The sequence below is a fragment of the Echiichthys vipera genome (genome assembly GCF_963691815.1).
Source record: "Echiichthys vipera genome assembly, chromosome: 6".
NCBI lineage: Eukaryota > Metazoa > Chordata > Actinopteri > Perciformes > Trachinidae > Echiichthys > Echiichthys vipera.
The window spans coordinates 10,898,588-10,925,477 of record NC_139831.1 but is presented as its reverse complement, the minus strand read 5'-3'; the positions used below and the strand labels follow the sequence as shown (position 1 = coordinate 10,925,477).

The 26,890-nt window shown below is 39.5% G+C and overlaps 1 protein-coding gene across 5 annotated transcripts in view; it reads left to right on the top strand.

Annotated features, from left to right (window-relative positions):
• Nucleotides 1-26,890, top strand: part of enox2 (ecto-NOX disulfide-thiol exchanger 2) — a 179,124-nt gene that overhangs the window by 136,580 nt on the left and 15,654 nt on the right. For all 5 annotated transcript variants that reach the window (XM_083915582.1, XM_083915581.1, XM_083915579.1 and 2 more), the window contains 6 exons: nt 2,064-2,219; nt 10,630-10,836; nt 14,156-14,389; nt 15,595-15,807; nt 19,201-19,307; nt 25,224-25,338. In XM_083915582.1, the coding sequence (XP_083771708.1) occupies nt 2,064-2,219; nt 10,630-10,836; nt 14,156-14,389; nt 15,595-15,807; nt 19,201-19,307; nt 25,224-25,338 (1,032 nt within the window). The remainder of the gene's footprint in view (nt 1-2,063; nt 2,220-10,629; nt 10,837-14,155; nt 14,390-15,594; nt 15,808-19,200; nt 19,308-25,223; nt 25,339-26,890) is intronic.

Genomic DNA, 26,890 nt, shown 5'->3' with positions numbered 1-26,890 from the left:
ACACTAAATTGAGTCTTTCTGTGTAGTAGGCATTCAGGTTGGATGTTGCACCAGCTTCCCATCTTCTATACACCCTTTCTTATCTTACCTCCTGCTATCTGTCTTCTTTTCCTTCACCTTAACGATCAAAAGAAGCCATCAATCACCTGGCAACTAGGGTCCTTATCACCTGTTCCCTCTCAATCGGATACCTGGTTAGAGACTAATGGTGAGGCCATCAACAGACCTAGTTTCCCATCTATTTTGTTTTAATCTTCTTCTTCTTTCGTCTTCCTCCTTATTTTTGTCAGAAAGTTTTATTAGTCTAACATTATTAACTTATTTACACTCTAAATCTCTGGCTCTGGGAGTGATTCTAATTTTTCTGTAATGTGCATATTTCTTTATTCTCCTTCACTAAATGTTCATCCATTTTCTATCCAGCTGTAGAGTTAGAGGAAGTTACTTCTAATCTATGGGATAAGAAGACAGAACTACACGTATTATAATAAATTAATGAATCGCCTTATTAAGTATTAATTAGGCTAAGTAATTATTCCTCGATAAAAGTGGCACCACCACCGTATAGACAGGCAATGTGGACTAAGCCCAATGGAAATCTAGTCACCTGTAATAATAAACAGAATAGATCGCTGCGCTTTGAGAATGCAGGACTACTTGTCGTTCCTAGAGTCTCCAAAAGTAGAATGGGAGGCAGAGCCCTCAGCCACCAAGCTCCTCTCCTGTTGAAGCAACTCCCTAGTGTTGTTGACATGAATTGACACATATGAGAATAACACAGAAAATGGATGGGCATGTCAATCTATTTTCAGCTAATGGTGTATCCTGTAGAACAGTACATATTCATTCTCCTACGCTGGATTTATTGCTGTTGATAATCAGAAAAGTCAGAGTTGTAATCAACTCAAAAAATGTTTGTTGCCATTTTTACCTGTTGGAGGGAAATATAATAACAAACTTAAAGTGAATAGTTAATTACAGGTACAAACATTTAAGTTTTTGAAGCTTATAATGATGAAACTCTGCAAAACCTTCTGAGAGGTGTTAATTCAACTATACGTTTATTACTGAGGTAATAGTTAGTGGTGGTGGTGTTGTTGTGTGGTAGTCTGCATTATATTTATATTCTAATATTATCCACATACATCCACACCATAATAATAAACATCTAGTTATATTAAAACATCTCTGAGAGTGTCGATTAAAACTAAACATTAATATCTTTGTAACGGTAGAATTTACTGCTGAGCAGTTGTATTTCTCTCAGATTTTGTCCATTGCCGAGTTTGTTTATTTAAGCATTTCATTATTCCACTGTGTCTTACAGTCAGCAAATAACACCTCCTGTAAAATGGTGGTTCAGATTAATTCCGCTTCATGCCTAGTGTATTACACTGTGTGTATAATCTCCAGTGAAGGATTTGTTTTTGCGAGCAGTGCTCCTGCATGCACATACACAGGTGCATAAACATTACACACCCTGCGGCATAATTGTCAACTACAGACTTCTGAAGGTGATGTTGAGGCACATACTGGAGGGCAGCATCATTTCCATTTCAAAAAGCTCCATACTTGGACGCGTGTGCACATTAAAGCATGTGGTGGATATGGATGTCAGTGCTTGTGTGTAGGTGTGTGCATGCTTTCCCAAGTGCACTGTAAATCAATATTTTAAATATAAGCTTCTCTGTTTACGTAGGTTTTAGACCCGACTGTGAACATTATCTATAAGGTCATCCTTCAAGCAGGAGGAGTGACGGAGAGAGTGACTCAGTCAAAACTTCTTGAAGTATGCATTTTGTTTACGGGATGATTTATTCATGAATGGATGTGTATTCCAGTATGAGGAAGCTGATTGTGTATCATTGGTGTTGACGGGAGAATAACGCACAGAATAAGTACACAACATGAAATGAAAAGATTGTATGGGCTGAATTGATACCTGACCAAAGGTTAGCTGCTTGGAAACAAGTCTGTGTTTAAATGTTACTGTGTAGGTGTTCTCTCCTTTCCCAGGATGGAACAACTATCTAATCTCATTCATATTTCTTTCCTGCCTTCAGATTTTGATCCTGGCCTTGGTATGATGGCTGGAATTACTCCCCTGAATCCCATGATGCCCGGCCTCGGTATGGTACCCGCACCCCTCTCCCAGGATGTTCCTGTTGTCAAGGAGATCATCCACTGCAAGACCTGCACACTCTTCCCGCCCAACCCCAGTAAGTCACAATATCATGCTTATTCTGCACCTTCTCCAACAAGATCCATAAATAAGAATCACACCCTAGTAAAATGCCTTCGAGACAGCTTCATCACCAAAAAAAATCACAACACAAGGTCCCAATTCCTTTTTTTTTTTTTTTTAAAGCTTTAACCTAATTAAAAAGCGACAGGTTTTGTTACAAAAACACACTAGAAGTGACACAGGAAATGTCTGCCAGAAGCTAACGCGCCAAGTTGTTGGTGCACTGATTTGCAGCAATGAAGGGTTAGGGGGTGTTGTCATTGTATCACGTGTTCAAACAATAGCCTGTTTCCACACGTCTTTACTATTTATAGCCTGTTTTCTCTAGGTGCAGCAACAACTTTGGTTTGTCTTGCAAATTCACTACAAACAAGGAAGTTCCTATTGTTAAAAGCAACCCCTCCCCTAGGAGGATGAGGGTCTTGCACACTCATTGGCTGTTGGACTCAACAGGTCCAGATATTTAGCCTGCTAGATATCTAGAATGTGTCTACCATGCACCTGCTCGTGTCTCTGAGCAGTTCACACATAGAGGTTTAGCCCTGATTAAGAGCGCTGGGCCAACTCTGTTTTGCATCCGATCTGGCGCTTTTGTCACAGTGCGCCAAAAAACTGCACCGAGTGGAAAATCAGGAGTAAAGTTGTGTAGTGTGTGAATTAAGCAGCATTTAGTGGATGGAGTTGTTCAGTTGTCATGGAAAGGATTTAGTTGTTTATTCTTGACTTTTATTATTTATTTTCATTACCCGACACTTTTTTTTTCAGTTAATCAATTAATAATTAATAACCATTTTAAACTTAAATACATTCACTGACTTTTACAAGACTACAAAAAACAGTTGTCATTCGTGCTTTTTAGCTGAACAAACGGCTCTAAAAATTTTTACAACTTTACACAAAAAATGTGCTTGATTTTCATTGGATGATCATGAATAATTGTACTAAAGTTTCTTTCTGAACTGGTATTCATAGATGTGGGAAACAATGTGTTGTTCATCTGTGTTGTTGGTCTTTAATTTTATCCCTCCTCTTCCTGCCCAACAATTAGCCGGATTTACTTGAACTGAATTTACATCCACACAACTTCACTTAATAAAATTGATTTTTTTAGACCTTTTTATTTTTAAGATTTCCTGCTAGAAAGGTTTCTGGTCTGGGAACTTTATTAAAACAAGTCTAACACACTTGTAAAATAATGTTCATATATGCTTGCATGCATGTTGTGTGCATTATAGCTCATTATAAACTATCACTGTCACTGGTGGTGCAGGGGGAAAAGCTGATTAAAAGTTTAACTTCACCTAGGCACATATTTCTTGCTTGCCGTCAGCGTAGGAAAGTGAACCACGTACTCTGTGTGAGGGCATGTATAAACCCTGAGGCTGTGTGGGGGATCAGCTTGCTGAGAAATTACCCAACAACTTTAAAGCCTGTCATATTAGAACCATGTCTGAAATAATCTGTGCCCCAAAATCTAAAGCAATTTCCTTAATGATGCATGGACACAGCACTTAATTGTGGACCTTTCTCATCTTTATACTGAACGTTTAACTCTCGAGCCCTTTCCTTTCCTTTCTGTTCTGTTCCAGTTACTCTTCGGTCACTTTTTGATCCCCATCTCTACTTAACATCTTCTTGCCTGTCACATATTTCAGTGACACAAAAAATATAATCTCTAAGCCAAGTATTTTGAATCGGCAGATATCTGAGGAAGGCTTGATTCTTGTCTGAAAAGTCAAGTCACTGTAAGATTCAGCTATGCATCATACACCTAAGTCAAGAGGGAGGGATAATGCCCTCAGAGAACATCCAACAAGGTGGTTGGATAGTGTGCCTCTGTGACCCTGGGAATTGTCACAGCAGCAGCTCCTGGTAGCTTCTCGAAAGACAAATAGGTCCAGACTAAAAAGCATGTCAAAGACTTGTACGAACTGGCATGTTTATGTTAAATTTTCTTATTTACACAAACAGAATCTCTAGTTGTAGTCATGCCTTCTTTGGTTACTTTGGGATTGCATCTCAGCATTGTGGCAGCAATGTAATTATGTTGACCTCTTTGCACCATGACCACCAGTGTGTACTTTGAAGCTTTGCAGCCACATGTGAACCAGTTGGGGATATTTTCTTCTTCACAAGTAAAGTGAACCAGACAGGTGAATTGTTGCAGAAAATAGAGCTTAGCCTGAAGGCAAAATGTCTTACCATTCAATATAGCCAAACAACAGAGATTTAAGTTGTATGCAGCTGTAATTGGTTTCCCTTCCTTGTGTCTGGGCTCATCCTCAGGGATAGAATCAGGAGCTTGGATTTCAAGAAGGAGCTTGGAGAAAAACTACTGCTGCTTTGCAAGTAGCAAGGATCATGCATCTCCCTGGGATGCCTCCTGGACGCCTTTTTGTAAAGGTATTCCAGGCATGCTGGGCTTCAAGGAGACCTTGGGGCAAACCTAGAAAATGCCTTAGGGATGATATATCCCAACTAGATTGAAAATACCTCAGGAGCCGAAGGACACGGCTTGAGAGAAGGATGTCTCGTAACCTCTGGAGTCAACACAACCTGGACCTGCAGATAGCAGTGTGAAATTGTTAGAATACCTTATTGGGTGAAACAAAGCCTACGCAGTCACTTCACTGAATAGGCAGATGTTACCTTGTGCGCTTTTTAGGCAAACCTTTCTTTCTAATTCTATCTGTTTGATAAGTATAATTGGCCATACTGCTCCTGTGTGCCCTGTTAAAGTTAACACATTGAAGTCTTTTCAGTCGGTAAGCGACACTCCAACTATGTACATGCTTTGGTCCGCGGGGTCTCAGTGCCATTTGTGAGTAAACAGGCAGACAAGCGTTACACAAGAAAACGCCAGGCGCTCTTTGCTCTGCTCTCAATCATAAAAGCACACCTGGAGGTTTGCACTGAAGTATCCAGGCTTCTTTCCTTCCCTTTGTCCTCTTCTGACGACCATTCATAATTTAACTTAAATGTTATTTTGGAAATGTATTCAGTTTAGCAGTGCTTTGTTATGGTTCAAGATATATAGGCTAACAACCCTTAATGTGAATCACCTGTAAAGCAAAGTGATTCCCATTGATTTTAAAGTCCCAGTGATGTCGTACTGAATATCAACACTCATAAAATGCCTTTTGTCCAATCACATTTCTTCATCGAAACTGTTGTTTGATTTGTTTCCTAATGCCAAATGCTTTATTTGAGTAACAAGACTGAGTTTTTAGCAGAGAAATTTGCAAATACATTAAGCTATGTGACAGCAGAAGAATTAGCACTTAAAGTGGCTTACATAAATAAAAAATATACGTATTTACAGTAAACCAACAATTTACAAAAGTATAGGAAAAGAAAAATGACCTCCAGGGCACTCAAATGATGCTAATTCCTGATGATCATGTGACTAGAGAAATGTCCCAAAGTTTTAGAGGTGGAAATGTGTCAGGCTAACAGGACTGAAAAACCACAACTAAAATGTGTGTTTTAACTAACATCATGATTTTTAGATGAGAAAAAATTTTATGCGAAACTGGAAATAGAGTGACACAATGATACAAAAAGAATATTTTAATTATATTTCATGGTTAAGTGTAATGTTACAGGAACAAGATGAAATACTTATTTTTCAGTGTTCTAGGTAGTTTTTATTAAGGGTTGCAATAATGTATCTTCAAATTGCAATTAGGACAAAGTGTAGGACACTTTGCTTGATTATATGATGTATTATACAGTTACTTTTCATGCATATTTATGCATGTAATGTCCTTGGGACGGAAAAGGTAATGATTCAGTAGAATGGCCCTTTTATAATTAATAAGTTTTGCTCTGAGCCAGAGATGTATTAGGGACACAGATAATTTAGAGGTTTATTCAGTGTGAGCGGAACAAAAGAAAACCATCATTGATGCTAGCTGCATTCAGGCTTTCAGCACAGGCAAAGCTCTCACGTCTAGGCAACAAGGTTGCGTATGGTGTCCATCACAAGTATTCATTAGCCTTTAGCTGCATGTACTCAACCTGACACCACGTGCAGCATCCCCTCTCACTGACCTGTAGCTGAGCAGAAACAACCTTGCAGACCTCCTCTAGCCGAGCCTCCTGCACTCTTCCTCTGTTCTACTACTTCCTTTGTGTGCATCCTTAGTCAAACCCTCCACATTAAGCCTTAACCTCTCTTCGACCTTTCCCACTGACGCTTCTTTCCACTGTCTTGTGCTAAAGCAGTAAAGAACCTTTTTTTTTTTCAACTGTTTAAAAAGACTTGACTCAACATTTAGATGATCTAAATGGACATGAAACTCTGTGTTGTCTGTCTTTCTTACTTCGTCAAACTTCTGAACGCAGTCTGAGACATATATTTTATAACTATTTTTGAGGAATGATGAAATTTATTCTAAATTCCCACTGTTGCATATGCACACATATACTGTACATTTGGCTTGAATGAAGAATGATGCCCAACTGCAGTAGTTTTCCATTAAAACAAAACAACTATAAAAAGTGACTACGTAACTAAAACAGTCTATCAATACCTGAATGAAAAATGACAAATCTATAACAAATAGACTAAGATAGGCAAGTCCATATGTGGTACAATGTGCTGGCAGTGATTTTCTCGTTCCCTTTTCTCTGTTCATATGTGACATGAATGGACTGAGCATGTTTACTGGAGTGTGTGTAAATGTGGTTTATCTTCTGAATAACAGTCCTTAGAGAGTTGCAGCCTCCTCCCTGTGGCAGCCCCCCGCACTATAAAAAGGTGTTTAGCCAGTCGAGGTGATGGATGGTGCTGACCTGTGGTAGTGTAGCAGACCAGTGGGTGGCCACACAGATGGCCAGCCTGTGGGACGGGCCTGGACTGAAAATCAGTCTGTGTGTTTGCTTTACAGCAGCCTCCTTATTTATCCAAAGTAATGTCAGAATAAAAGCACATCAACCAGCACGTTAGTCAGCTAATGATTCATAATGTCTCAAAATATAGTCTGCTAATCTGCTAATTTCCCAAGACTTTCTCTTTCTGCATCTTAAAAAGTTAGGCCTTCAAATGTCTCACAATTACTCAAAGAGAACCTATCTAACAGCACCTACATGTTAGGATTTCCACAATGGATCTTTTTCGAAAGCTGAGCCCTCCTTCCTATTACTGTCTTTCTCATTTTTATGCATATAAAAATCAGGTGACCCTGAGGTAATTACTTGGACACTTCACAAATGCTTTCTATATTGTATTATATCATGTATTTCTTGTAATTCAATCTGGAAATCATGAATAGTTCATCTAAATCTTGTGAACAGTTCATTTGCATAAAATGTTCCGTTGTGATATACTGTGGTTCAATTTCACAGCAGGTAGCTGAAGTGATAGCAAAACTTTCTCACTCCTGCAAATTGATATTAGCTACTAACAAAAAAACTAAACTTTTTATTGAAAAATGAAGCAGGTGTTTTTTAATTTACAACATGACACATGAGGTTACTGCTGCACTGCACTTGTTCCTTTTTCTCTATCCCCTTTGCTCTCCCCATCGTCTTCATCAGACACTGGTAGACTGAAAAGGTCAGTTAATTTGGAACTCTTTGTTGCATCTGCCAACAAAGCTTTTCTTCCTATCGCAAGCTCTTTGTGCTCCCCTTTTACTTTTTCTGTCCATCTCAACCTCAAAAAGAGACTAATCCTCCAACTGCAGAGGGCAAGAAATGAAACTTGAGGCAATATTTTGCTTTCCCAGTCACTTTTAAAGGGAAGTGGAGGTAGGTGTGTGTGTGTGGGGGGGGGTGCTTGGACTTAGGGACTGAAAGTTTAGTTGCAACTGAGTACTGCATTTGAGCACAAGGCACAAGGAGCTCTGACAGCAGGGGGGTTGTGAGCGGATAAATCTGCCAGAAGTAAACTCTGTCTAGGGATGTCGGTACGACAACGATTTTGTCATGCCTGTTACATAATGTCACGGTTTCATAACCTTAAGAATTATAGGATTAGATATTTATGGTGTCTTGATTCTTGGATTGTTACCATGTGAAAACGAAACTCAAAAAGTCAAAGTACACCTCAAATATTTTTTTCGCCCAAAGATGGTTTCTATCGATGTAGATAGTCTTTATCACGCTGATGTTTGTCCAAGTGTTCGTTTTTCTTGTACATTTGGTTTTGATTAGTTGGTTGGTGTTAAAACGGGGTGAAAGATAGACTCTGGCTTCAAAATTACAACAAGGCAGCACTTGTATCCAGGATATTTTGGCATCCCTTTTGTACAGTGGGAGGAAGTGGAGCAGTGTTGTCCATCATTTTATACGGTCTATGATGTGTGTTGTAAAATCTCCTCCGTCTGTTTGTTTTGAGTGTGAGAGTCGGCGTGCCAATCACCTGAAGCACTGAGGAGAAAAGCTTTAAAAATGTCAAAGGAAACTGACATTCAAGCATGATATATGCCAAAAAAAAGGCCTTATATCGGCAGCGTGGGAGCATTTTGGATATCTACTAAATGACCAGGGAGTTGTTGTAGAAGATGGATATCCAATTTGCAAAGTGGGCTGTCTAAAATTAACTGCAAAGAGTCCAACACTTCAAATGTTCCAACAGCTTCAAGATAATTATTCACCTCTTAATGCCCAAGTGACTGTAACAAAAATGTAACTAGTGAATGTAATGTTACTCATCTGAACAAAACAGTGAAACTTGGCTGGAATAGTAGTTACTTGGGTGTATCTTTAGTTCTATGAGTATGAACCCTCTGTATGTTTTATTTGCAGGGCCAAAGTACTTTCATAGTGATGAATATTACATTGATTATTAATAATAGTGAGAAATGTGATATTTTAGTAATCGTGATCAAAATCTCATATCGTGACATCACTAACCCTAAATATTATCTATGTCCCTAGCTCTGACTTTAGATTAAGTTTTCATTTCTCATATCTCGTAAATATTTTTGTTTATCTAAAATATGTATTCCAAATGGTTGGTTTATTCATTGTCATAAGAAGGCATTAAAGATGTGAAACAGCAGTACTGATGTATCCTCATGTGGAAGGAGACCAGCCACCCTGCTGAGAAACCTCATTCAGCTGTTTGTATTGTGATTTATTTTTCTCCTTAATGTGGAGTGTTTTTGTGTTTGATGGTGAGAGAAAGCTGATGAAGAGTCTGTTTGCTACACTCAGTTTTGAAATCCTTTTGATCATACCTACAAGACCCCAAAATGCCTGAATTAATCCACTTGTTGCTCGGACAAACTACAACTCCAGTTCTGCTCAGAGTATCGCTAACTAAAGGGGTGGGAGCATCAGTAACAGGCATACGAGTATTCAGCATCCTCACTCAGTGTTCTTCTTATTAGCTGGTTCACTCCTCATAGACCCTGCTAATCACATTCATCATGGATGAGGAGCCTGATCTATTGGAGATTAGATCAGTCAACACTCATCTTTGTTTAATAAGTGATTTCTGCAATGCAGGGGACCTTCCACATGAGAGGATTTGCAATCACTTTGTGGCTAAAAGGATTTCATTTTCATGCATGGAATAGTTTTGATATTAACATTTATCTAACAAAAAATGATCTGAGCATATTTCTCCAAGTTATCATTATTCCTGCTCTAAGCTGTATCATTTATTTTAGGTCATAAGTTCTATGTTTTAAAATATCACTCATTTGAAATTTTGCATTGTCAAGCTCCCGATTGTTGTATTATAAATATTTTTTTCTTCTTCCTTAAATGCTTTAAGTGTGACCTTGCTCTTATTCTTCTCAGCCTGAATGTGGAGTTAGACCCCAGTTCCTTTTATGAATGTATTTGTCATTTATGCCCTCTGGATATTTTGTGTCTGCTTTTGTTTTCCTCAGTCATTATGTGTGGATTGGATGCTTTATCATGGGAGTCTCCTTTCTGTATTGGAGTGCCACTTTCCCCTCTAAGGAGTCTTTCCTCAAGTAGTTCCTCAACTTCCTCAAGTTAGTTTGTGTTTGTATGGGTGCCTTTCAGTTCCATCAAATTCTTGTGTAGATGTTTTAATTTCTAAGCACATTTTAATGTATTGATACAACTGGTAGCCAGTCTGTATTGCAACAAAAGACAGGAAAACAGTCCTGCTCCTCACATCTGCCAAAATGATTTCCAGCAGCGATATAATCAGAACAGTATGTTCTTGCATTGGACATATTGTTTTCAGCTTCTCAAAGAGCATAATTCATACTCACAATTGAGTTTCAGTGTTCTGGGACAGCTGAATCATTCCTTTAGTTGTTTGTTTTTCAGCTGTATTATAAATATATGCACACACTTTCATCATCATCATTACAGCCCTGTCTTAATATTTCAGCCCAGTGATGATTCATATATAACTGTATTCCCTCTCCTTTTGTTCTGCTACTTTTGAACAGACCTTCCCCCTCCAGCCACGAGAGACCGCCCTCCAGGGTGTAAGACGGTGTTTGTCGGCGGTCTGCCAGAAAACGCCACAGAGCAACTCATCATGGAGGTCTTCGGGCAGTGTGGTGATATCACCGCCATACGTAAAAGCAAGAAAAACTTCTGCCATATCAGATTTGCTGAAGAGTTTACTGTGGACAAGGCTCTCTTCTTGTCGGGTAAGCTGTCATTGTGTAATGAGTTATTGGTATTATGTTTGAGGATATTTGTATCAGTACCACACTGAGTTGCAAAGTAATGTAGGCCCCTGGAAGTAAAACTCCCATAGACAAAGTTATGCGAGTTACAGCCAGGGCACCTGTCTAGTTGACAAAAGAACAACTGCATCATAAAATATCTGGTTTCTTGATTTAAAAAAAAGTCAAAACACGGTGCATTTTAGTACATAATCTCTAATCAAAGATCAGGAATTGTTTTATGTGAGCGAAAACTAAAGATTACACTATTGAGACAAATTATTTTGCAATTAATTCACTTTTGTGGGTGTGGTTTAGGAGGTAGACTGGGTCGTCTTTTAATCACGATGTTGGCGGTCAAACCCCTTGCTTTTACGGTTTGCATGTCAGAGTTGTTCCTGATGGGTATGCCATCATCTTGCACGGCAGCTCTGCCACTATTGTTGCTGAAATCTTTGTGTGAATGAGGAGTGTGAATTGTAAAGTGCTTTGTCTGTTAAGTTAGAAAGGCGCTGTAGAAGTGCAGTACATTCTGGGTACTTTTTTGAATGTATTCTGCATCAAAACGGCAAAGCATTTTGAGTTCAGTACGGCTCTGATTCATGCCCTTATCCCCATAGCAACGATGATTGAGTCTCATTTTGGATTGTATTATTGCTAAACTTACACAAAAAATATGTGATTTTCAGAAATAAAGGTGAAATAATTTGAACTGTTGCCGGTACTAGAAACATGAAGGGTCATTAAATAATTAGAAATAGCTGTGGAAAATACACGCAGAACCAACAGCTTCTCCCTTTCGCAACTGTACACACAACAGAAGATATAAATGAACATTAAGTCAAAAAACCCATCTCTACTAACCATGTGACACCAGCTTATCTTATCTTCATTTTCACAGCAGCTTCTGGAGCACAGTCTTCTTAAATCTCTCTGTGCTGGCTATGTTTTCTTCTTTGAAAAACCCATTTAACGTAGCAGATAATTCAATAGTATTTCCAGCATTATCAAGTGTGTTTTTATGCATGTGCAAACATCTGTGTGTGTTTGTGTGAGAAGTAGTTTGAATGAGAGGTCCTGTGATTTTGTCTGCCTCTGTTCTTGCAGTGAGACGTGGGAACTGAAGTCCATATATTAACCAGATGACAGAGCTGTGTTGTTTACCCATAAATAATATCCACACACACTGTTCAAATACAGTACCCAGCAATGACACAAACTCCAGCAGCCCCAGCACACTGAGATCTCCTCCGTATGAAATATTGAAGCAGTAGTAGATTGTGAGCCTGAAGCAGAGAGAGCGGACTGAAGTAGAAACCCCCTTTCTCCCGTGATGAGTGTTGGGTCTCACAGTGAATCACACTGGGCATCATTACTGTGTCTGGCTAGAGCACACACTCACACATGTGTACCCAAACACTCACACTCAACACACTCTATGATAATTTCAACCAATTAAATCACAAAATGGGCATGTTTTCACTTCAGATCCGCAACCAGCCATTAGTGTAAATTGAGTAAGGAGGAGAGTGTGAGGATAAGAGGAAAGCAAGTGAGGAGAGGAGGTGATAGGGATTTTGTAGTCTTTCAGTGCCTCTAGAGAAGTAATTGGTCTCTCTTGTGTATTGGTAAAAGGATATAGGCCTTCTGTACTCCACAACCCCCTACATTTACAATATATCTGGTGAAATGATGAGATCCAACAATCAAAATAGATACGAGAAAGAAAGAGGTGTTAGGCAGGTAGACCCCAGTAAAGAAACAAAACACCGGCACTCACAGATAAATAGTCAACTTCTTTAACGTGGCTAAATCACTATAAATAGAAAGATTATTTATCTTTGAGTGCCGGTGTTTTGTTTCTTTACTGGGGTCTACCTGCCTAACACCTCTTTCTTTCTCGTATCTATTTTGATTGTTGGATCTCATCATTTCACCAGATATATTGTAAATACACCCGATACACCATTCAAGATTTGGAGTTATGCATGCTGCTACTTTCCATTAGACCCCAATGAAGAGTCTACTCTAGGTTAGATGTTGAGTTGGCTTCATACAATTTGTGGAAGATAATGGAAAGTGCCTTACATCTGGCCCAGAAATAGTGTACCTTTTTCAGTCCTCTGCTCTTTTTCTCCTATGTTAGTATTCACGTGGCTCACATCTTCACCTCTGGGCATGTTTTTCATTTGCATTAAAAAGATGAATAGAGCCCATAATTCATTTTTTTTTTTTTGCTTTTCATTTTTGTGAGCACTCTCTAAGATGTAGGACATACAGATTGCCATATAGAATATTTAATGATAGAGTCACCGTCAGATGCGAATGGGGTGTGTGAAGTTGACAGCTATCAGAAATTAGAGTCATTCAGGCGTTGCGGGGTGGAACCCACGTTACCGTGACTTCCTCATGTTGAATGCTAGGGATTTTTGTCACATGTCACCCTCTTTTCTCTCTCCCTTTGTTGCTTGCTTCTCTCTGCTGGCAAATATAATATCTAATAACAAGACAAAGAGGCTGCAGCCAATTATAGCTGCTCTATGAGAATGAAGCGGGGCTTTGAGCTGAATGCTAACGTCAGCATACTAACACGCTTACAATGACAATGCGGATTGTCATGTGGATGCTTAACGAGTATAATGTTAACCATGTTAAGCATTTTAGTTTAGCGTGTTAGCATGCTAGCATTTACTTATTAGCATTAACACAAACACAAAGTGCAGTTGAGGCTGATGAGAATGTCATTGGTTTTACAGATTAAGTATTAGGCAAATTAAATGATGGAGCTGCATGAAAAGCTAGGGAATAACCAAAAAGATTACTATTCATCCTAAGGTGGCTTGACCATCCAATATTTGTCTAGATTTTTAACTAAAAAAACACAAATATCAACCTGATGCTTGTGATCGAAGAAAAGTCAGGGGATCATCAAAGTCATTAAGTCATAGAGTGTGATCTGGACTTACTTTATATGTAAAGTGTCTTGAGTCTTTTTGTTATGATTTGGCACTAAATAAAATTGAATTGAATGAAATTGTCCGCATGAAATTGTTGCTAGCATGGCTAAGAGACAAAATGTAGTAAAAGGAAAGTTGTCTTTATGATAAAGGGGGGATTTAAACACAGCACATTGTGAAAATGGCATCAAACCATCTGAGCACACAAATTACTTTATTGTAATGGATGAGTTCCCCGCTGCCCCATCTGCTTCTCCCTTAATATTTACTTTTTCCATCTTCCACTTCTTCCAATCTCCCCTTTCTTTTTGTGTTTTACATTTCTATTCTTTTGTCACCCATAGGTTACCGTATCCGTCTGGGCTCCAGCACAGACAAAAAAGACACAGGCCGTCTCCACGTGGACTTCGCCCAAGCCAGAGACGACCTCTACGAGTGGGAGTGTCACCAGCGCATGTTGGCCAGAGAGGAGAGGCACCGGCGCAAAATCGAGGAGGATCTCCTCCGTCCGCCCTCCCCTCCTCCCATCGTCCACTACTCCGAGCATGAGTGCAGCCAGCTTGGAGACAAGATCAAAGGTATAAATTATTTTCAATAAAATATGTGCATGATATGATGGCACACACACAAGAAACAGAACTCGATAAAGGAGTAACACCGTTACACATAGCACTAATTTACACATTGTAAATTGGCAGCCATGGCACTATCTTTATTGATGAAAACCACAAACCTTCAAGGAAGGGAATAAAGTAATTGTGTATATGTGTACCTGTGCTTGTGCATTTGCGCTTGCATTATAGGAATGGTCCTACAGTGCAGTTGGTAATACTGACAAAGCAGTTGGTAAAACTGACAAAGCAGTTCTCTCATTCTCACAAATTCATGAAACTTGTTTTCAAAAGGCATTACAGAAAGGCTGTTGAACACGTTATATCAGTTTACTCTTCGCTCAGCACATGCTCCTCTTTCTTATCTTGTCCTTTCCGCACTGTATTTTTCTCTGCTCATCCGCTCTATTTTCCCTTCTCCGTTCTTGTTTCCCCTCTCTTCTCAGCTTTCAGAGTTTCTGGTTGAATAAACTTGTTTCACTAATGAGCAATGACACTTCAGGTCGCAGTCACAGTCGCCCGATAACAAAATGTCTACGACTTTCTGCCTCTCTACCATCTGTGTGTTCAGCTCACCCTCCCCAGGCCCTGGTGTAAAGAACTCTTACACTCTGTTGTTTTAGCCAAGGATTTGTTTCTGAACACTTTGGCCTGCTGTTATGAAAGCACACATCCAGGCTCATCCCGGCTATTTGCTGCAGATTTAGGTTTACTCTTTGCTGAATTTTCCACCCAGAGCTAAAAAGGAGTTTATCCTTTTTCAGTACCAGTTATATTCCTGTACTCCAAACCCAATTTGTCTTTTTAATGACAAGAACCACACAGCTGAACTTTTTACCCAGACACCTCTTAGTTCCCTCAGGTATCACCAAGGTCTGTGAAGTTGTTCTCTGTTGCCAAGCGTCTGACAGTCTGTCATAGATGCGGTTCTATTTTTTTCTTTCATCCAATTGCACAGATGTCTTATCGTTCTCCTGTCCTTGTTCTCTACAGTTTAATGTTTTTTTATAGTTTATCTTTTTTCAGTGTCACCTAGCTCACATTAGCCCAGCCTTTACTTTTCACTACTTTCACTTCCTTTAGTGTCATGGGACTGTACAGGAATCATGTATTTTTGCTTCTCTGAATGGAGCCTGACTCTTCCTTTCTTTGTGTCTTCAACTTTTGGCCAGACGACGGCAAGTTTCCCGAAGCAGTGCGTGTGCTCTTGACCTGGTTGGAGCGAGGTGAAGTCAATCGAAGAAACGCCAACAACTTCTACTCCATGATCCAGTCCTCTAACGGCCACATCCGCCGACTGACGGGTGAGAAGAGTCAGCATGAGAAGGAGGTGGAAGAGGCCAAAGACAAGTTCAAGACCGCTCTGTCCGGCATACTTGGTCAATGTGAGTCTTCTGTTCAAAATCACGCACACACATTTACACTTGTACAACAGTGTATCATTTTTGTGTAAAGATCAAAGTGAAAGACAGTAACTAAAGTTTACTACTAGAATACATGTATTATACTTCTTGTTGTGCAGTATAAGTACAGGAGGAGGATAAGAATGAGTCAACCCATGCTTGGCCAAGTGTCTGGTTCAATGTAAGTTTCCCTATCAAGGGACTAGCCACACAATATAAACGTAATATAAGACTTTTTGTGCCTGAAGTACTTAATGCTACAAATAAGTAAGTATAATATTGTTCACCATCGCTTATTAATGATGCGCAGGGCATGTGTGCACGGTGCACTAAGGAATGGGATATGAAGGTTATTGAGTTTAATAGCCTCATAGAAGCCATCTTGTTTTGTGCTAGTTTGTGTTTGAAAGGATGTCTTTAAGGTAAGTTTTATTTCTTTCCTAACAGTGTTGGTATATCACTCTAAACCACTCAGAATTCAGTGTCTGTTTTATTCCTTCCAAGATATCGATATCTTAAACATTATAGAAAAAATGACCTGGTAACTGTGACTGCTGTGGAATTTGATTCATGCCCCTTCAGATGAAAGTAGTAAGTAGATTAGTCGAGGCCAAATATATACAGTAAATGCATGCTTAGCTCAATTCAGTTGATGAAAGGCCAAAGGCAAAGCAGACTGCTTCTACCATCCTATGACAGCTTTGGCTGTGCAGCTGCTGGTTTACACCACCCCCGCAGCACTCCTCGGCATATCCCATCATACATACTCTCAACGCAATGTGACGCTCCCAGTTTTCGTTTTGTTTATTGTTTGTGAGATAAATAATACATGTAGGAGTAATGGAAGGTGTACAATGAAAGAAAGTGTCCTTGTTTTAGCCATCCTCCATCATTTCAGCCCAAACAACTTTCATGACCTTGCTTTCCTGCTGGTGCGTTGCTGGTCATATTAATGATATCACAGAGCCTGGCCTCCTGTGAGGAGGTTTTACAAGTTTCACCTGGGAACAATGCTGAAATAAGTTCAGGCCGTCTACTCTTTTACTTGACATCCACAAAGGTCTGTTTTTGATGGAGTTTGTCACCTTACAGGTCAGTTCACACAAGTCACAAAAACACATTGTCAGTTAATCCCTATGGTGTGTAGCCATGCAGAAACTTTTACTGCTGCACTAATGCAATGCAGATGTAAAGAATTTCAATTGTTGTACTCAAAGCGTTGGAAAAATACATTTGACTCAAAAGCATCTCGCCTTTCCAGAAACAATGTCCCTTTCTCTAAAGATAATCCAAAGACCTTACTATAAAGAGCTTCTATTTGAACTACTTTGTTGCATATAATCTCACAGGCCTGAAAGTCTGTCTATACCCTTTCCTCTCCTCTCTGCTTTCACCATCGATCCACGCCATCAAATTACAGGTTTCTTGGAAGATGCCATTGATCCCTGTACTGTGCTCTCTCACCACTCTGCAAGCACACACACACACAGACACACACGCATGTACACGTACACTTAGCTGGCGGTCATATTGACTCCCCACTGTGTACATTAGGACCTCTGGGAAACACCGATCACCCATACACTCCTCCATGACCATCCACATGACAACGTATGGATCACTGAAAGAGGAATGACTATATCAATACACTGCAGTTAAGATCAAATCTGTCAAACGCATCACATGTAGGAACAGTGGAAACCTCTGAGTTAAAGGTCTGCCCCTAATAATACTCTTTAACCCAAAGAAGCTTGCTCAACTCAATTAGCAGCTGCCAGTTGCTTAGCAAAATTTCCTTTGTTAAATGAATGTTAAACAAGACAAAGAGCCATGCTAAAAGCTCTGTGTGCCTGCACTCAGGCACAGTCCTTGTCAACATGCTGATGTTTAATTTGGCACATTCACTCTCTTTGTTTAGCATGCTAGCAAGTACAGCTGAGGCTGATAGGGATGTCATTCATTTTGCATATTTGGTCATACAACAAAGTATTTGACAAATTAAGTCATAGTTAAAGATATATAAAAAAAGTGAGGATATCAAAGTTATTTACTCCATATCTCCCTCATGTTTCAAGGCAATTCATCTAATAGTTATAAAGACATTTTACCACAATTGTTAACTTTATGGTGACTTTAGAGAAAAATTAGTTTAGAGATAGAAATATTAAAGGACCTGTACTCAACATTCAGAGCATTGGTATAGCAGCAAACAAATATCTGCTATGTCAAGACATAGTGGAGTAATGGCCTTGTGAGCAGCGGATAAAGCCTCTGTGTGTTGTAATCCGAGTTTGTCTTGTTTTGATAGACAGTTCGGCCATACATGCATGTAAGTGCAAATATGTTGGTATTTCACGTAATGGGGAATGACTGTGTGGAGTAAATATTAAATGATTAGTCGCTAACTATTATGATCAGTAATCACTGAGTTATTTTTTTAAGAGAAAAAGTAAAAATTCTCTAGCTTCTTAAATGTGGATATTTTTTGTTTTTTATTTACTCCTTTATGAAAGTAAACTAAATATCTTTAAGTTTTGGACAACACAAGACATTTGAGGACATCATCCTGGGATTTGGGAAAAATAATTTTTCACTATTTTATAGACCAAACAACTAATGAGATAATTGAGAAAATAAGATTAATCGACAATGAAAATGATCACTATTTGCAGCAATAGTCTTAAGGAAATCCAAGCCCACTTTTACTTCCAGTATTTTGAGTACAGCTCCTTTAGGTCATTATTAGCAGAGCTACAGTGTTCAGGGCCTTCATTTGATATGAAGGAGCATATCATACATCATTTAAATATGTTGGGAAATGGATGATTTATTTGAGTTGTTTAAGTTTTGCGTGTGGGAACTATCTGACCAACCATCCACGAGATGATGCACTGGCATCAGCTGGTAAGTAGATCACACGCTTGCACACATATATGAATACAAACATACACACACACACACACACACATTCTCACACATCACTCTTTGTGAGGACACTCATTGACATAATGCATTTCCTCGCCCCTAACCTTAACCATCACAATTAAATATCTAACCCCAACCCTTACCACATACCTAACCTAAACCTAATTTAGACCTGAACCTTGAAACCAACTCAAAAACCCCAAACAGGCCTTCGAAAAAGTAGGGACCGGCTGAAATGTCCTCACTCTGTTGGGAAAATTCTAAAATCGGTCCTAACAAAGATAGCTGTACAAATACACAGACACACACACTCACACACATATACACAATTCTTTACATCCTTAGTTGACTACACTTTCTCACTCCTCTGCTCCTTCCCACCTGCCCTGTGTCTGTCTTTCTCTCTCTGTCTCTGGATGGTCTCTGGTCCTTCCCTGCGTCCCGCCACAGTTGAACAGATTGTGTCTGTATTCCAAGCTGCTTCCAAACAAAAGGCATGGGACCATTTCTCCAAAGCTCAGCGCAAGAACCTGGACATGTGGCGCAAACAAGCAGAGGTTAGTGCACTTTGGTTTCATTCTGTTGATTTCCTGATTTATGGAAAATTAGACTTCAACCTATGTCGTTCAACGCCTATCTCCCTCTTTAATCATTGTAAATTTCTAATTAGTAAAAGCTCTAGTTTGGATTGATAGTAAGATGCGTACATTAGGACTACATAATTATACTCAAATTTAAACAAGAGAAGACAAAATAAATGAAATCAGAAGTCAAATGCGAACCCTCCTTGTTACAGTAAGTACTTTGAATGAAGCTAGGCTACGCAACTGTTCACTCCACCCAGTGTGAGATACAGACACACCCAGGTCCAAACCTCCTCCACTCCCTCCCCGGTGAATTGGAGCTGCTGGGTGAGTTTTCCATCAGGATACAGGTAAATCTGCACAAACTTTCTCCCCCTGCACCAACCAATCTGAAGGTTTTTGAGTGGATAATTAAGGAGACATATAAGCGTATTCATTTTGAAATCTAAGAACATTTTTGTCAAACTCTGCTCACCATTTTTTTCCATCTCTGCGAAATGGAGTGTTACAATGATTAGCATGATGACAGTTTGTATGTAATTGAGGGTCTGGAGTGTGTTGCAATCCTGGGTCTAATGGACAATATATGATCATATCTGATTGGTAAGTTTCTTTGAACCTCAGAATAAAACAGCAGAGTTAAGGTGAAGCAGAGGCATCATCTTGTACAAAACTTCTCTTTAAAGGTAGGTGTTGCAAAGCAAAATTGTTATTTTAATATTAAGATTTGCTGCAGGATCATATCAATAAATAGTAATCCAAAAATGTACTAAACTGTTACACCAACAGTGTGTTAGAATGTTTGCTTATACAACCCTGTTTCCAAAAAGACTTTGGATGCTGTGTAAAATATGGACAAAAACAGAATTCAATGATTTGCAAATTATTTGAACCTCATATGTAAATGAAGATAGCACAAAGACATCATTTCACAATGTTGAAACATCTCATCTCATCTTCAACCGCCTATCCAAGGTCGAGTCGCGGGGGCAGCAGCTTTAGCAGGGGACCCAAAACCTCCCTTTCCCGGGCCACATTAACCAGCTCTAACTGGGGGATCCCGAGGCGTTCCCAGGCCAGTGTGGAGATCTAATCTCTCCACCTAGTCCTGGGTCTTCCCCGAGGCCTCCTTGAAACAGAAAGACTTAGTTGTTTAAAGTATGTCAGCAACATGTTTCAAATATGTTAGATCAGGGTCATGTTTACCTCTCTGTTGTATCACCTCTTCTTTTAATAACACTCTGTAGGCAATTAATTCAATTACATTTTTTTTATAGTGCCAAATCATAACAAAAGTTATCTCAGGACACTTTACAAACTCGGTAAAGACCACACTCTATGACTTATTTATGATAAACATAGACCCAACAATTCCCCCGTAGAGTACTGTGGCAACGAAAACCTTCACTATAACAGACAGGAACGTCAGACAGACCCAGCTCTGTGGAGGACGGCCATCTATCTTGACCGGTTGGGGAGGAAGAAAAGGAGAGAGAAAAGACTATCGTATTTTACATTTCATAATGCACCAAACATTTTCAATAGGTGATAAGTCAGGAATGCAAACAGGCCAATTTTACTATGGAGCCATGCTGTTGTAATACGTGCACAATGTGGTTTGGCATTGTCTTATGATATATGTTGCTCCAAAACCTGTAAAGGTATACATAGTTCTGCATTAATGGTGACACATGCCATGTGCACATAACCTCTATACCATCACGGATGCTTGCTTTTAAGCTGTGCACTGATAACAAGCCATATGGTCCCTCTCCTCTTTAGCCGGAGGACACGGCATCCATGATTCCCTAAAAGAATTTCACATTTTGACTCGTCAGACAACTGGACAGTTTTATACTTCGCCTCAGTCCATCTTTCTGGATCTGATTTTTAAACTGACAAAAGACTCGGCCTCCTTGAGGCTCTATTTATTCTCGATCATGTTACTAACCTGTTGGCACAACTTTTCCAGCCTTTTTTTGTCATTGTCCCGACTTGTTTGAAACGTGTTGTTGGCATCATTTTTTTAATAAATAGATAAATGTGTCTGTTTCAACATGTGATGTGTTGTTTTTGTGCTGTTATCAAATAAATATGGAGTTTAAATTTTTTGCAAATCCTCACATTCTGTTTCTAATTACATTTTATACAGCGTTTCAACTCTTTTGGAAACAGGGTCGTAATAGCTTTTGTGAAGTTCTCTTAACGCACACATAAGTAAGTAGGAAACTGGATGTGTTTATAAGCAAATACTTGAATACATGCCTAATTGTGTGATATCAATAAGGACCACTTTTGTATTGTTGTCCCTTTCCCTTGCTCAGACCTTGGGGGTCTCTCAGGGGTCTACTCATGGGAGAAACACTGTAACAGAAAGCATTAAAATCTATTATGTGAATGCCAGAGTGTTTTCATCAGCCCTTCAGAGATTTGTCTATTCTTCCTCATTTCTTCCTTTATAGAGTTGCTGTGTACACATTGCATACACCACAGAGATCAGCATGACCATAGATGCAAGTGAAGGAGACCTCGTTCGATGGACACTTAGCTGCAGGATATGTCCTCCATTCTCAAAAATGTTCCCTTTAAATAAGATCTTGGTTTAAAAAGTATTTTGTGTCATCATTCATTCAATCATTTTTTTCCCAAGAGATTTGATAATATGGGAAATCAACAAATATTCTTTCAAAACTTAAAATATGATGGTGCATCCTCCAACATTAAATTTTTAGCCTCCACCATCTCCACTGATCTCCATACTGTATTCTTGACTCTTAGCTTCTGTTAGGGGAATGGGAAGAGATAACTTTGCCATATTGCCATTTTAAGGTATGCACATGTTAGTGTTTTATTTTCAGGTCGTTTCCACTTTCTTTAAGTGGCCACAAATAAGGTTCAAAGCTTCATTAAACATAGACCACAAGGAAGTCTCAAACAACCCATAGAAAACAATGCACTGGTACACTGGGCTTGTCAATGTGTTATGGCTAATCTGTCAGACATTTACCTGCTTACACATCCAACAGTTGCAGCAGAACATGAGCATCCTGTCTAAGTCACGTTCCATTCACTTGATTAAGAAGTCAAATATTCACTCACCTTTTAGCTTTGGTTTGGTTTCCACCAACTACTGAGAAAATATTTGGGACCGTTGGCCGGCTAGATGCTTGTTGTTTACCGCAGCTCCTTGTCATTTATCACAGGGCTGGTAGAGCATACTCCCATACTACTAATAAGACTCAACCATACATTGGTTGTGTGAAGGTCAGAAAATTGAAATCACAGGCTAAAAGTATCAAATAGAGCTACAGAGGTGGGTGCTAATTCTCAGTAACTGTCAGCACAACTGGTCATTATTTTACAGTACATGGGTGATTGGATTCAAAATCAGAAAAATGGCTAAAATAAGGTTTATTTTAACATTGATCATACAGGCTTCTGCCTTGGAGGCTACAGTGTATAGGACTGTCAGCCTCTGGCCAGTGTAAAGAGCATAGGTAAGTAAGTGCAGTTGCTCAGGGGTAGTTTATCATCAAATAGGCAGTGAGTTTCACTCTCAGTCATATTGTATATTCAGTATGATTCTCTGGCCTGGAGGTGAAATATGGAGGAGAGCAGCTGTGTTGAGTAGCTGCAGCTCCCAGGCAGAATCGGACAACAGCTGCCTCCCTCTATCAGTGTTTTATGTGGTGTGTGCTTGTGTGTATGCAGTGGATGTGTGTGTTCACAGTGTGCTCCATACACACCAGATGGTTGTGCGTGTAGAGTACCAGTTTGACCTCTGCCATGGGCCCAGACTGATAAAGTCAGCTGACAGGTTGTTGTAAGTTTATTTACTCTTGGGCGGCTTCTTGGCTTTTTAGTATTTAGACTTTTTTCAGTCTGCTGTTGGGGAATTTTAATTGATTAGGCACCATTAAATTATAATATATACAATATTTCCAACATATGTACGTGTTTGATTCAATACCTACATGTTTAACTTGTTAAGCGAAAACACTTTGCATCTGTTCAACTTGTTCTGAAAATGTTACCAACATGATGACCTGTTATCCTTGTTCGTTAAATAAATCATTATGAGTAGTAGGCTTTATGAAGGCTGTGAGGTTACTAAAGGTAAGTCAAGTGATATATTTTTTTATGGAACTACAGTCCATAAATGTGGCAGGTGAGGGGCAATGATATTGATCAAATCCATGCCTTTAGTAGACATGCTGTGATTTGTATTCAAGGTCTTCAGGTCCAGAACCATTGACGTTAACAAAATAACATTTTATCAACTCGCGTAACATTTCACATTTAAGCAACATACAGCAACATACATTAAATTTTAACGCTCTTTTCTTGGCCAACTTGTCTTGTAAATTTCGACACCATTTTCACCTCTTCGGCGACTGTGTCGTACAACTACATTTACAGAAGGTGTTGTCAATAGATCATTTATTTAAAATCAGAAGTATCCCTTCATAATGTGTTGTATTCATAACATTAGGAGCGGGCTGGCTGGGTACGGCCGATATCGACAGAACACCGAACTTTGAGAAGCCCTGCTTTATACTATCTTCTAATTTATTGTAATCTGTGTAATAATAGTGTTATCAACCCAAGTACTGGCTAGCGAATTCCTAACTGGCTCACCTTGTGACAATAGGCAATATGGGTTGTGTGCATAAGCAAGTAGCGACCTTACCTTTAGTGGTATCATGTCCAAATAATGAAGATTTTATTTGTAGGTATCCATCTGCATGAGAGATTTAATACTTGAGAACATATAAGCATTCTTTAAAATTAGATTTTTTTTTTTTATCTAATTAAACACAGAAATCCATTTATCTTAATTTATCATGTTTTATTTTTGGGCAAACCATCCATGTTTACACGCATGTCTGACCCTGACCTCAATGTCCTCAGTCAATTTGTGCTGCGTTGACATTTTTCTGTGCCTCTTAGCAGCGTAGATCGCTGTGCTCTGAGTTCTTCTGCTCCATTGTCATTAGACTTATTTTTAATGGAGACATTGTGTACTTATGTAGCTCAAACATGCTCGAAACAGGGAATGAAAGCTGAATGATAAAAAAATAAAAATTTTAAAAAATGAAAGCAAATTTTAAAAAATGAAAGCAAACAGCAGATTCTCACTGACAGTATGTTCATGGTCTTGTTTAAGCATGAACTGTCTACTGTGTGTAATACAGCACAAGGATTTTTTTTTTGTTTGTTTTGCTTTTCTCTAGACAGAGACCTAGGGGACTTGGTCTAATTTACAGCCAATCCAGTATAGTGGTTTGACCTTAACCTTTAAACCATTTCGAAACCTGCTTCTGGTTACTGGTCTCCAGATGGGTGTAGTCATTTGTGATTCTGCCTGTAAGGGTAAAATGAAACGGAGAAGATTGGTAGTTTTATACAGTTACAACTGGGTTTCCAGATATGTGTGTGTAAAAAAACAACAGTATACCTTATAAACAGTATATGCAAGAAGACACATTTTATGCTTCGTCTTCCTAAATGACTTATGACGTACTTGAGCTGTGGTTGCCAGTGTGGTCGCTCGTCATGTATTTTGGCTGCATGAAACTAAAGGGTTTCTCCACGTAACAGCAAAGTACAAAACTGTGATGTCTGGCTATATTTGTTCTACAATCTTCCTTATCTGTGCCAGAGGAGAAATTTAGCCCCAGCTCTGAGACCATCCTTTTCATCTTTATTCATTTACACTCCTTTGTTCTGTACTGATCTGTTTTAAGTATTCCTAGCAGCTAGTGCTAGATTAACAATGAAATCAAAGAGGTGCATCCCTGATGATCCCACTCCTACAAGCACCTGATAAAACGTGTATAACCAATGGGTCTTTGCGATTCTGACCTGTCTATCGGTTGTGTTTTGCAGGAGATTAGAAACATGCACAACGAGCAGCTAATGGGCATCAGACGAGAGGAGGAGATGGAGATGTCGGACGATGACATGGAAGATTCCCCCGACAGCAAGGACTCGGAGGACTCAGGTATGCATGCATGTGTTCACAGTTCAACACTTCATCAACATGGCCGTACTCTGGTTAAGATCTTCAGAGGATGAACATAGAGTCTGTTAAATAACTGAGGGAGACAGCTGTGCTTGACTGAAATGACAATAATCATCTGGCAACTCCACATGAATAAAAAACAGATTCAAAGAACATCAAGATTGTGACACCAGGGTGCGATTAGCTGGTGGAGATGGGGGATTCATTTCTGCTTTTTGTCCCCCCCACCCCCTCATGTTTTGTCCCTGGGGGAATACTTCCATTCCTGCTTCTGGTCAAACTAAACATATTGAATCCATCTCATATTCCTGCCAGTCAATGGTGCAAGTTGATAAGCAATACAAGCTAAAAAGGCACTATGAATCTGAGTCGCATTATGATCAAACTAAATTCACACCGAGACGCGCTGCAAACGTGCCGTGGCAAAGCACATCAGGCAAAACAGCATGGTGCGACTGATGGTTTGTGTGTGTGTGTGTGTGTGTGTGTGTGTGTGTGTGTGTGTGTGTGTGTGTGTGTGTGTGTGTGTGTGTGTGTGTGTGTGTGTGTGTGTGTGTGTGTGTGTGTGTGTGTGTGTGTGTGTGTGTGTGTGTGTGTGTGTGTGTGTGTGTGTGTGTGTGTGTGTGTGTGTGTGTGTGTGTGTGTGTGTGTGTGTGTGTGTGTGTGTGTGTGTGTGTGTGTGTTACTCTCTCGACCCCCATTACAATAACCCACAAGTCTTTAGGGCATCATGCTGTCATCACCACCACCACATGTAATGTTGTCTCTCATCTTGTGTTTTGTGCCTCTGCGTGTTGTTATGCACTTTTCACATACTCTTTCTTCTTGCCTTTTAATCATTCTGATCTCTGCCATTTGCTAATATGACAGCTTCTCTAATCAGCATGTAAATGTATGTAAATGCAGTCGTCAACTCGGCTCAGCTTTCGCAGTCTTGCTTTTTAACTATCAGTAATTAGCATTGCTGTCAAAGACCAGTCATTTTGCTCAATGCTACAGGATTTTTCTAAGGTGACAGGTGTTAATGTGATACTTGTTGGTATTTTTGTAAACAGGCTGACTGTTGTAACCCCTCCACTCACACCTTTAAACAAAGGGGTAGAGGAGTGAATTGATGACCTGCACCTGACTCATAGAAAAGGAAGAAAAAGAACGGCTTGTGTGTGTGACTGTATGCATGTAGGTGTGACTGTGGGTACATGCACGCTTGTGGATATCTGCAGGTCGATGCGGCCGCCTGTTATGTAACAGAAGCGGAATTACTCTGAATCTGGCCAAGCGGTTGACATCCCCTCACACCAAGTTGATGAGGCTCTCAGATCAATACTCTTCTCACCTTAAACCCTCATTTTGCTGGGAGAAAAGTACACACAAATACAGTGTGGACACACACATACACACACTCACCCAGCAAGAGTTCATTAATACTGCCAATGGTCCTCTATGATAGACTGTAAGCAGCACTCATGAACATCCACACAAAACCTAACCAGACATGCATTCATGCACACACACACACTCTCTTACACAC